Consider the following 13,522-nt stretch of genomic DNA (forward strand, 5'->3'; position numbering starts at 1 on the left):
TTGCTTAGAAACCGCAAGTCTTATCAAAATGAGACTAAAGAAAATGTTGTAGCTATGAAAATTCTCTACAAGATCGGCCTTCATGGTATTTTCATAGTTTTTACCATTTTTGAGATATAAAAGTTCAAATTGGGACAATGCACTGACTGTATCGCCCCCTTATAAAACAATGTCATGGAGGGTGCGCCTTTGATGAAAACCGCTTACGCAGGGAAAGTTTTTGTGAATTCTGAAACAGCAGTGTTCATAGATGAGAAAAATCCAAAAACAAAAAAAAATCGCTGTAGGGATTTTTAAATAAATCGCGGTCAAAATTCACATTTTTAGGTGTTTTTTAAGTTTTCACGATTTTGCTTGGAAACCACAAGTCGAATCGAAATGGAACTAAAAAAAATGTTGTAGATGTGAAAATTCTCTAGAGGATTGACGTTTATCATTTGTTCCCAGCCTGTACCATTTTTGAGATAAAGAAGCTCAGTTTACATTTTTAGGTATTTTTGTTAGGGTTTCGCGATTTTGCTTGAATACGGTAAGTCTTATCGATATGGGACCTGAGAAAATCTTAAAGCTGTGACTAGCTTAAGTAACTTATCTTAAGTTGTAACATATTTTTAGATATATAAGTTTAAGTTGGTAATTTGCAGTCATGACATTGTTTTATAAGAGGGCGATACGGAATTGAATTGAATTTGAATTGTCCCAATTTGAACTTCTACATCTCAAAAACGGTAAAACCGACGAGAATACCATAAAGGTCAATCTTATAGAAAATTTTCATAGCTACAACATTTGTTTTAGTCCCATTTTGATAGAAATAGCGGTTTCTAAGCAAAATCGCAAAAACCTAAACAACCCCTAAAAATGTAAACTTAAATCGCGATTTATTTATTTCAGAATCCGCAAAAACTTCCTAGGTGTAAGCACCTTCCATTTTAAATTGTTTCAAGAGCACCGTGTACAGTGACTTCAAAATTTTTTCAAAAGTTCTAAAAAATAAAAAACTTTAAAAGCTTTTTGTGCGGAAGCTTTTTTTGTCGAATCACTTTACAATTAATATTTTATGTAATCTTAGGAAAAAACTCATCAAAATATCATACAGGGATATGAGGTTGTAAAAAAGTCATAACCCTAATATCGACATAGCATTTTATGCTAATCAAGATTATATATGCCGATTTTTGAGTGAAATGAGGTTTTTGATTTCAAAATGAGATTTTTGATTTCCTTTATTTTGTGCTGTGGTGATGCTGCTCATCAGCAAAACATTTTAGTGTATTATCAGTTTTTTTTTTTTTTTTTTTTTGACTAAAGATTCCAGAGATAAACTAAACTGATGATCAAATAATTTTAAACAAGTGAGCCAAGGCTATAGTCGGTTCGGGGCCGACTATGTGATACCTAGACAGCGGAATCCTATGCAAATGCATATATGGTTAGGATGGTCGTAAAGAAAATCTGATTAGACAGAAATTCGTTTTATTACAAAATAAAACGAATTAGGCCCAGAAATATTTGCATATTTTGCATATTCTGTATATCGTGCATATTTTGACATATTTGTACATATCTGCATAAAATGAGCATATGCAAAACCATATGCAAAAATATATTCAAGGATTTGTGGTCTAAATATCCCACCGAAATGGCTGAAATTTGGTATTTAGTCTTCGTTAGGGGTATGCAACTTTACAACTGAAATCTGTCCGCATAGGTCCACGTCTTTATATAGCCCCCATAGAACGGTACCTACCGATATTCGGTATTTTGAAAGTTGTAGCCTCAATATCCCACCGAAATGACTGAAAATTGGTATTTAGTCTTCATTGGGGGTATAAAACACCCCACCTGAAATTTGTCGGCATAGGTCCACGTCTTCATATAGCCCCCATAGAACGGTACCTCCCAATTTCCGAAATTTTGAATGTTGTTGCCTCAATATCTCACCGAAATGACTGAAATTTGGTATTTAGTGTTCGTTGGGGGTATAAAACACCCCACCTGAAATTCCTCGGTATAGGTTCACGTCTTCATATAGCCCCCATAGAACGGTACCTCCGGATTTCTGGTATTTTGCAGGTTGTGGTCTCACTATTCCTCCGAAATGGCTGAAATTTGGTATTAAGCCTTCCTTGGAGGTATAAAATTTTCCACTTGAAATTTCTCGATATAGGTCCACGTCTTCATATAGCCCCCATAGAATGGTACCTCCCGATTTTCTGTATTTTGAAGGTTGTGGCCTCAATATCCCAATGAAATGACTGAAATTTGGCATTTTATTTTCGCTGTGGGTATAAAACTTTCCACGTGAAATTTGTCGGTATAGGTCCATGTCTTCATATAGCCCCCATAGAACGGTACCTCCGGATTTCAGGTATTTTTAAGGTTGTGCCCTCAATATTCCTCCGAAATGGCTGAAATTTGGTATTAAGTCTTCGTTGGGGGTATAAAATTTTCCACCTGAAATTTATCGGTATAGGTCCACGTCTTCATATAGCCCCCATAGAACGGTACCTCCCGATTTTCGGTATTTTGAAGTTGTGGCCTCAATATCCCTCCGAAATGGCTGAAATTTGGTATTAAGTCTTCCTTGGGGGTAAAAAACTTTCCACCTAAAATTTTTCGAGTTCGGTTTAGGCTTTCATATAGCCCCCATAGAGCGATACCTCCCGACTTTCGGTATTTTGAAGGTTGTGGCTGTAGTTATACATTTCTCTATTTTATTGACTTGTCTGAAGAGAATTTTAAACAGAAAAATTGTACACACAAACATTTTTGTACCTATTATTGAAATATTTGTTGCATAAGAAAATTTGTAAAATTCATAAATTTTGCATATGCAAAAAATTATGCATTTTGCATATGTCATATGTTATATGTTTAGATTGCAATGTAATCAGAAGCCCAGAAGCCCAGTGTATGAAGCCCAGAATATGCCCAGTCTCAAAATTTGACATGAATCGGACCAAAAATAGGGGTTGCATAAAATTCCGCTGTCTAGTGATACCCTACACCACTACCCCTGTTAAAATTATTAAAATTGGGGTAGCTTAGCGTCTTTGCTCTGAATGTCTTCATTAATACACGTCAATTTTGTTGAAAAGCATTTAAGTGCATCGTCAGTACAAATCAAATAAAAAATGGAAAAATGGGATGTACGCCAACCATCAATAGGATTCTTTCTCCGAGAGACGTCAATTAACCCCAAACATTTCGTGACGATCCGATCAAAATTGCGACCTGTAGTGTGATTGCACAAAAAATAGAAAAATGGATGCATTACAGACTACTGCGATGTCTCTGTTGTTTGGCCATCTATGACAACATAGTTCACATCGATGTAAAGGTGATATTTTCTACATTCCTTTCAAGGTTTTGCTTTCGATATGCCTCTTACAGAAGAGAGATAATCGCTTTGAAATAAAACGTTGACTTTCACTCCAAGTAAGGTTTTTGTCCATTCCGACCCCTAAATAATATCCGACCACCACCAAAATCAATAGGCTTTCTCTGTGGGACCCCCATTAACCCCCAACATTTCGTGACGATCCGATTAAAATTGCGACCTGTAGCGTGATTTCCTAAAAAGTGGAAAAATGGGATGTATTATCGACTATTGCGATATCTCCCTTATATGGCCACCTTCGCCAACATACTTTGCTTCATTGTAAAGATGGGATATTCTTTTTTCATAGTCAGGCTTTGCTTTTGGAAGCTCCCTAACCAAAGTTGTGATATTCGTCATTATTATTAAAATCGCAAAAATGAAAAGTTGGGTTGTATTAGCGACTATTGCGATATCTTCGTTGTTTGACCACCTATACATCATTGTAATGGCGATATTTTCTTCTTTCATCAGCAAGTTTTGCTTTTGATATACCCTCTTTAGATGCGGAGATATTCGTCTACTCATCTTTATCTCACTCCTTATCGCCACTGGTCTTTAATAGTTCGGCTCGTAGTTTATTAGCACAGGCTGTCAACAAATTTGTTTCTTAAGTGAACTCATTTTGCCTAGGTGGCTTTATATTATCATATTGAAATGATGCTGGAATATCTTCAACCGCGCTAATATTTGATGTTCTCTTGTTGCTTTTTAAATATGCAGGCAATAAACTCTCTTTCCTATCTCTACGTTCCAGAACAAATTAGTGAACTCAGGGTAATAAAATGCCAACGGAAAAAACAAAATTGTGCATGGATCAGCTTACCGCTTTTGAAATATAAGAATGAATTAATGATTATATTTTTTTGTTTAAGAATTTCCTTAACCTTTTAAAGTCACAAAATAATGATAGAATGTATTTTATTTCATGTAGTCATTCATTGATAAAATGAATTGTTTTTCGTATGGAATGTTTGTTTTCATTTTATTTTGTCCTTCAACCAACAATTGTTTCATTCATTTTTTTTCTAACGCCTCATAATGGGTTAATACATAATGTATTTACTTTATTCCTTTGTGCAATGTCTTGGTGCATTCACTCTTGAAATTTCAAATAAATGTCACTGTACACAATCCACAGCAAATCATTTCTTTATTAATTTTCGAGCTGACAAGTTGTAGTCAATTGGTTTGGAAAATAAATGGACTTCAAAGTATTTTTATTAATAACCGTCCTGTGTTGTTGTTATACGATAACACATGCCTCAGGTTATTGCTATATTACTTTATCTCAAGATGAGTCAGTTAGACCGAAATTATATAAATATATCGGTAGTCGAAAAGCCTTTATTCGTCCAGAAGGTACTATTTATAACATTCAAGAAAATGAAGTTATAACCGCAGATTGTGAAACACGTATTCTAAGGTAGGTATTCGTGGAATCTGTTATTTTAATGTAGTATACAATTTTTTTCATTGAAACAATTATAACTTTCAGCCCCTCTCTAGGCAAAAGCAAACGTAGTGTTGACTTAAAATGTATTAGAAACTACATTTATGTGAATAGTGATCAATATCATGGCATAGAGGTTGTGTGCGATAGAATAAAATGGAATCTGTATGAATCTCTAACACAATTTCGTTGGTGTCCCATGCCAATGGCATCATATCTCTTGGCAAGACCTGTGGACACCACATATGAATATTTAGCTGGTGTTTGTTATAACTTTTATGAACAACAAATCTTGACATTACATTATGCTGCCGCCTATCATTTGTCAAAATATAAGGTATGTAAAATGTGTTTGTGTATAACCAACCAATGCAAAGGTGAATATAATTCTTGTGGTGGGGTCATTAGAGTTAGATCGAAAGTGTAAATGATCCAACTCAATGTTTGGGAAACGCTTTTTTTACAAACAGAAACTTGTTCCGTCCCTGCCATATAGTCATGTCAGTCAGTCTGTATGTTGAATTCAAGGTACAGCTTTCAGTTTTTATTATATCGGTCCAAAATTAGTTTAAGTTCGAAGAGGGCCATATCGGTCCAACCCTTAATTATTTGTGACGTCAAAATGTGTGGTTCCAGTTTGAAACAGATATTTTGCTTCAATAATTATTGAAGTGCAACACTGAAAATGCAAACAACTTCTAGTGGGCATTTTCTGAAAGTACATATTGAGACTACAAAACCCCTAGTTGGGTTTCGTGTTTTTAGATCGGGTTTGGATTTTATGGCCTCATCTATACCGGGCTAAAACGACCCTTTTTTCAATTGATCCGGGCTTTATCTCAGAAACTAATAAGAATTTTGCTTTGCGGTCTTCAGCAATATTGTAGTCCTAGAGTAGTAGAACTTAAGTGTCAAATAGACCAACTTGGAAAAACCGCAACTAGTGCATCAAAGTTGGTAAAATATATAAAAGTTTACATAATTTCTGGAATTATGGTCAGTTATAGCCAAACTATTGAGAGTAGAACCAATTAACACTTCGCAAAAAATTCCAAATAATGTGCGCAGCAATTCTTCAGAACATTCTGAAACTGTAAAACACTTATTTCATGTTGTTTAGGCGGGATTTCATATCGTACTTTTTACAAAACATATTTCAAACAACGCACAGAGGGGAAATTTGTGTTAAAAGTTGATCAAAAGCCCTAGAAAGCTCATTTATAGTCCGATTGATATAAAATTTTGCACAAAGCATATCTTCTGTACAAGGATTAATCCTCTAGAAAATAATGAAAATCGGTCCAGATTTGGATGCAGCATCCATATATATTCGCATCTGATATGAGATAAAAACGCACCAAAATCACTGAAATTTGACACATGCAACCTGAACTAGCCTAAAAAAACATTGAGCCAATTTTCAAACAAATCGGTACAGATGTATATATAGTCCCATATGCATATATGTATTTCATTTCAAATTTTATTTTTTGAAACTTACTTAAATTATATATTTCTCAGTTCACATGACAAAAGCCGTGAATGTTTCTGAATAATGCAAACATATTTGATAGGTGTTGGTTTAGTCTGATAAATAAGAGCCCCGGTTATAAGGCGGAGCAAAATTTAGTGTGAGTAAACCTTGCAATTCCATATAAAAAATATTTCATATTTTAGTTGAGAAAAATTAGATTTTTTCGGAATGGCGCAAATATGCGCAATTTTTTATGATTGAATCTGATATTTGAGACTCAAGCGCATAAAACATTAGAAGAAACTATGGTCGGGAAACGACGGGGAAATAGACTTTTTCACTATTGAAATTGTAGTAATCTTAAAAATTATCATAAAAAATTTTCATAAAGAGGATATGTATCACCATTACTAAAGAGCATAGATGTAAAATCAATCTGAAAATTGTAAATGCTAATCTTGTTCGGAGACTGTACAAAAACAATAAATCTTGAAAAACATAAATTTTCGCGAAAATAATGTCATTTTAATGTTCACCTAATTTCTTAGTTTTCAAAAATTTACTTTTTGTTTTCAGTATGGCTGAGTTCAATCGAGTGCTGCATTGGATTGGTTAATCTTACAAAGTCGAGGATGGTTATAGCAAATGTAGAAAAGAGTCTGGTTGCCGTTTATAAACATTTTTTCATAAAAAACGATTTTCATATTTTGAGTTTTGAGCAACTTTAGGCCTATGTTTCCCCTCTGTGCAACGTTCACACAGGCTGTTTATTCTCATATTTGAAATTTCAATGTATTGTTGATATATTTGTCAAAATGTCGTTGAAAAATATGGTAGAAACAACATAATAGAGGCATTTTACAGCAATGGTATGTTCTGAAGGGTTGTGTACTACATTTCAGCGAATATTTTTCCCAAACATAATATTTAGAAAAATTTTACCGTTTTGGAGATACGCTGCGAGATATATACAAATAATGGAATTTATAGATATTTTATAAAATTTGAGACAATAAATGAGTTTATTTGTGTTGATTATTATTCCAAACACCTTCTTCTTGTTCTTATCTACAAGTTTGCTCCAGATGTCATGGAAAGATTCGTATTGGTTTTAAAGACATAGCCCAGATTAGCTTTAAAAAGTAAATATTTAACGATGTTTAGATAGGACCGTAAAATCCGAACCCGATCTAACAAAACAAAACCCAAAGAGGGTTTTTGTCTATTGGGTCTGTACTTTCATAAAAACCGCATTGGAAGTTGTTTGCACAAAATTACTCTGAAAATGTTGCACAGTGTAATTGAAAACGTTTTATTCATGTACGCATTGATGAAATTCTTTAAAGTATGTTTAGACGATCTATGTCTCGTATAAATATTTTAGCGAAAAGTCTTAAACGTTTATGGGGGAGGTACTTGAAGGAGTGGGCCGATATCTTCGAACTTAAAATAAGTTTGAACAAAATATTACGAAGGCCAAATTTTGGACCGAATCGGCAGATTCGTTCGAGAGTTATCGTGCGGAAGGAAAGACATGTCTAAAACGACGCCAAATTGTCTGAAACAGATTTCCTCCAAACATAAACCATTATTTCGATAAGACACATTTTGATCGAATGAAAATGTATGGCAAAACCAAAAATCCTTTGCAATTCCATTTAAAAAATATATTAATATATATAATATTTTTTTGCGAGCACATCTACAATTTTTTGTATAGAGGTTATGAAAAAAAATTCTGGTTTCAAATGTGTTCGCGTTCACAAAATTGGACGATGCGCGCAAAAGTTATAGCAGTTTTTATTCTCATACAAAGAAAAAATATTTAAAAATATCTTATTTGTTGTTATGAGAAAATGTATGTTTAAATCGTTAACAGCATTCCATTTCTATTCGTCGATGTTTAAATAGTTATTAACTTTATTATCATTTTCGCGGAAAATCAACAAATAATAAAAAATTTTGAAGGAAATCCGAATTATCCTGTCCCAGAGTCCGTACAAACCCTCAAAAAATAAATTAAAAAATATATGCGGAATCTAGAAAACGCGTAGAAAAATATGATACCAAATTTATAGAGATTGGATACATAAATTGCATATTATAGCAACAACAAAAGAGAAAAACTTATTGTTGGAAAATATATTTTATGGTTTGATTCGAAAAATCAGAAAAATTATTTGGGAGTTCTTCAACTATTTCGCTAAAATCCCATAAATTAATTATTGTGTACTGCTAAAACTTCATCAAGAAATATGGTTTACCATCGTGAAAGCTTATTTGCTTACTGTGATAACTTATAAGTAGACATCGGATTCTAGCATGTTTTTTATTTCTTATCCGATTGGACTCAAATTTTGGATCTAGGCGTTTTGAGGGTCAATTTTTCGATATTTGGGGTCATATCAAAAATATGCAAAAAATATGCAAAAAATATGCAAAAAATATGCAAAATATATGCAAAAAATATGCAAAATATATGCAAAATATGCAAAAAATATGCTAAATATGCAAGTGTTTTTTGACAAAAATAGTCAATTAAATTTGGAAAATCATCAAAAAAGCATTCTAAATTAAGTTTTTTGATGTTTAACACATTTTTTGCAGATTATTATGTTATTGAGACTCTCCAGATACTCCGCCACAGCAATAAATCTAGACTAACAAGACTTAAATCAGTTTTCACAAGGTGAGAAAATGTGAAATAACCCAGCATTCCTATTACAACATAATTTGCTTCCTATTCAAATGTAGATAGATAATGGAAAAATTTCAAAAACTCAATCAGAAATGTCAAATCAATGTGTCCAAATATGGTGATAGTTTCTATTCGGCCAAAACTGTCTAGCAGAAAAACAAAGGAGCTAGAGTTAGTCATCGCTATTTTTGTTTAGATAAAAGCGCAATTTTTTCTAGTTTTTGGAAAAAGGGTTCGTTATTTAGCGCAGAATGGGAAAAAGTACTAGAGCACCATTTACGATTCCAGGTTCTGGAATACAACTATAATTAGAAGTACACGTTTTGAATATCCACATATTGGATTTGAATATATTTTATAGTGTTTAGTCCTTTATTCAGTATATACAGACATAAATTGGCAATTTTTGTTCTTTGTGGTCAAAAAGCTTCTTTGAAAAAATTCTCTAACTGCCGCTTTGATATTGATGACATGGTTTTAGTTTAATGCACTAAAAATACATAATTTATAATATCGATCTATATTGTACGCATACAACCGCTTAATGCAGAATTGGAAAATGTTCACTCCTCGACGAAAAGTAGTGCATTATTGTTATACCCATCCACGATGTATAATAAGCTAAATGAATAACGCCCAATGATTAGTGCAAAATAACATCACTTAGAAAAACCACACAATAGAGTGGTAGTGGTAAAATAAGTCAAAAACCTTGGAATTGTCTTCAAAATGGCACAACCACTCACAAATTTCTGCTAGAAAAGTATTTGGAATGCTAAAACAATATAGTTCAATTTTGATAACACAGTCGAAAAGTCATAACCCTTTTGTATACACAATTAATTAGTTTATACCTGTCCATGTACTCGACAATTTGTACTAATTATTACCAATGCTTTGAATTTTGACAGTTGTTTAATGGAGAAGTTGGTGAAAAAAATTATCGAGTACAAGGACAAACCTTTCATGACACATTAGTCTTGTTGTATAGGATATAAATAAATATATTAAGAAAAATATTCGCCGCAATATTGTCATTAAAGTTTCCAAATGCACTATACACCTAAAAGGCAAAGATTTCAAGGAATATTAATTTACAAAACGATGAAATTTCACATCTGTCTCTAGGTTTGCTTACGGACGCCACCGAACCTGTGGTGTAGGGATTATCGCGAATGTACTGTATATATGGGAGCAATATCCAAATCTGAATCGATTCTTACCAAAATAGGGATCGCCCTAGGGCTAAAAAAAACCCCAATTTTTATGCGAATTGGTCTATAAATGTGACCTGTGCTTTGGTTTCAAAAAGACATAGCGAGATGGATAAGTGCGAATCTATGCAGATCATCAAAAGGAACTGTGGGTCTATTTCGTTTCATTTTGCATGTTGCAAGTTCATTAACTAAGACATAACACCCTTAGGGTATTAAAATATTGTTATCAGTGCAATCATGAATAAAAATTCCGTGCAGAATTTGTTTCCTATCCCCAATTTCACAATTTTTTTATTTCCGTATTTATGCCAAAAAGGGGAATATTTTTGTCGATTCTACTTTTTTCAACTTTTAACAAATATTGATTTTAAAAGAATTTCACTTTTTAAAATTATTTTCCGTGTGAAAAATTCAGAGGGAAATATTCATGATGTCACCGTATATATTTTTTATATGTTTTTAATAAAATATGAAAGATTTTATATGTAATATTCAACATTTTCTTAGTCTTAATTTCTAGCTCATTTGTTATTCTGCCAGACAATTTTGGCCGAGCAGAAACTATCAACATATTTGGATACGTACATTTTGACATTTCTGATTGAGTTTTTTAACAAATTTGTATTAGAAAGCAACTTATGTTGTAATAAGAAGGCTGGGTTATAGGAAATTTTCTAAGTCTTTTAGTCCAGATTTATTGCTGTGGCGGAATAATAATTAATAACACGATAATCTGCTAAGAAATCGACGTTTAACGGCAATAAACTTAATTTAGAACACTTTTTGATGAGTTTCCAAATTTAATTTGATGATGTTTGTCAAAAAAATTACTTGCATATTTTGCATATTTTTTGCATATTTTGTGCATATGCAAAATATGCAAATATGCAAAAAAATAAAAAATATGAGCCTGTCATTGCATTCAGTTTTCTTCTTGCAAAATCCGATGTCTACTTATAAGGATAGGAAATTAAGAGTAATATTGAAATTACAATCATTCAAAAAATGTGGTCAAAGTGTTCCGCCAGTTGCATCACACAATGCAAAAAAACCTTAAAGTGGGTAAAAATCGCGTAATTTGCATACGATTTTGATGAGCATCCGGTTTCAGTAGCACCCATCAAAAATATATCAAATAGATTCTTCAAGAACCGCGGATGTGGTTTTGGTAAAAACCCCATATTACTCGCGAAACTTTGTAATTTATGACACGCGTTTTCGCACATATTATAATCGCGTATAAAGGATTCCATTTATTTAAAAAATGTTAAAGAAAATTGCGGTTTAATACGCCGATTTGTCAAAATACATTTTTGCCGATTTTCGTATTTCCAAGGTATCTATATCCGCGGTTTAAGTGATACAAAGGAAATTGAATGGCACTTGTAAATTTTAAACGCAAAAAATATGTTTAAAAAAAATGCACGCATCAAATATTGGCCTTTAGACTCCAACTAATTAGATATGCATTGAACGACGTAAAATCACGAGTTCTATAATCCTATTATGAGTTTTTATTATTATCTTGTTGTGCGTCCGAATAATTAAACAAATTCAAAAAACCCCGAAATTCCGGCTTCAAACTGTCAGCATCAATTTTAGGTGGATGCAGTGGATATATCGAAAAATGATACACTAGTATCATATTGCCCATGAAGTATTCTTTGGGTCTTTCTTTGGGCATATGCCTATAAAATGTAAGTTTAAGCCAGAAATCGGAAGGGAGCATAAAAACTTGTTAGCTTCAACCCATTTTTACCTATTTTTCTACATTGATGCCAACACAGCTTCCACGTAAATTAATTTTAATGGTCGAATTATGGGATTCCTCCTAAAACACTTCATTTTAAAGAATATGATTGACATTCTTATACTATATAGAATATGTTAACAGTTCGCGAATTCTGAATGGGTGAAACTCGGATTCATCCATTGTAAAACATTTTTGGTTTTCGCCATATGCCATACCAAAACGTGGACCTATGTTCGAAATTTTAAGTTGGCTATTGTCTATAATTTTCTGTGGATTTTTTTAATTTTTTACCACCTTGAACTTAAAATTCCAAATGTCAGCCAATTTAGGGCGAAATACCTTAAACCTAAATTCAAAATCAGGTTGGAATATGAACTACGAGTATATCAATACTGTCCTTCGGGTACCTCCCACACAAAATTTTGGGAAAAGTGTTGTTTGAGGACTCGTCTCGATCTATTTGTTTTCACGGTTCATATTACAAAGGTCGAGTTCTCTGTGAATCAGAAAATTGCTTGATATTGCTTACTCACATATTCCACCTATTTTGAAGCAAACTCTTGAACGATATACAGTCTGTCGCAAAAGTTAGTATACACCGTTGAAACCAAAATGTATTAGGGATAAATATCACTATAACTTATTGAAAACGACAAACAATTAGTTTTATTTGATAGACAAGAAGGTTGTCTTCCGTAATAACAATTAAAAGTGCGCAATATTTGCATACATTAGCAAATGTACGGTTCGAATCCCAAAAAGACCAAAATGTATGTCGCAAAAGTTAGTATACAATGGAGAATCCTCGTAGAACTGTGTAAAAAATTCTTGATATTTTTGAACAAAAAGAAGCTAAATCTGTACTTAATATCATAAAGAGTATATTAATTGGTTTTAATGATAGTTATAGTACTTATAGTGACAAATCCAACGTACACTGGGTCGTAAAATCCACAAAAATTGGTCATCTACAAATACAACAACTGTAGCGACAAAATGCCGGGTGTTATGTCATGTTTATGAATTTTAGAGCCATGAAATGCTCAGAAAAGCTCTAAAGTTTCAATATGGGGTGATCTTGATCGAGTTTCGGCTTGTCCTGTTTGAAAAAACGGGAATTTCTTGAAGGAAACCCATACTTTTGAGGTCATTGTCCTTTTGAAACATGTAACAATCCTTAATCCTTACACATAAGGACTGTCTTTTTGGTTTAATTTTCTCACAAATGTTGCCCCTTTTCATATTGCCACCAAGAGTAAATAGCAGGAGAACCTCAAGGTCCGTTGTAAGCCCTACAGTTAAACTGTCCTACCGGCCTTTTAGCAGTATCGAACATGCTTCCCATATCCCTAGTGTCTAATGTACTACTAATGTCTAATGAACTACTTCTAACTGATCCATTTAGTTGTATTTTGGTCCTAAGTGAAGCGAACACAGCTTTTCAGAACGTTGTTGCACAATCTATGCGTTATAACAGCAGAGAAAGCTCTGTATTAAAATCTTTAATGAGCTATCATATCCTTCTGTGGTGGTGGAGTATCACTG

At 33.1% G+C, this 13,522-nt stretch overlaps 1 protein-coding gene across 2 annotated transcripts in view; it reads left to right on the forward strand.

Annotated features, from left to right (window-relative positions):
* The window catches only part of LOC141393231 (uncharacterized), a 44,934-nt gene that overhangs the window by 21,251 nt on the left and 10,161 nt on the right, over window positions 1-13,522 (forward strand). Inside the window, exons 1-2 of one of the 2 annotated variants that reach the window (XM_073966199.1) lie at window positions 4,475-4,808; window positions 4,881-5,172. The exons of the other annotated variant lie outside the window; for it this stretch is intronic. Of the exons in view, the coding sequence (XP_073822300.1) occupies window positions 4,585-4,808; window positions 4,881-5,172 (516 nt within the window). The 5' untranslated portion in view covers window positions 4,475-4,584. Of the gene's footprint in view, window positions 1-4,474; window positions 4,809-4,880; window positions 5,173-13,522 lie in introns of those variants that run through there. 2 annotated transcript variants of the gene reach the window in all.

This window comes from Musca autumnalis, unplaced genomic scaffold (genome assembly GCF_047663935.1).
Source record: "Musca autumnalis isolate F117 unplaced genomic scaffold, ASM4766393v1 scaffold_2, whole genome shotgun sequence".
NCBI classification, from domain to species: Eukaryota; Metazoa; Arthropoda; class Insecta; order Diptera; family Muscidae; genus Musca; species Musca autumnalis.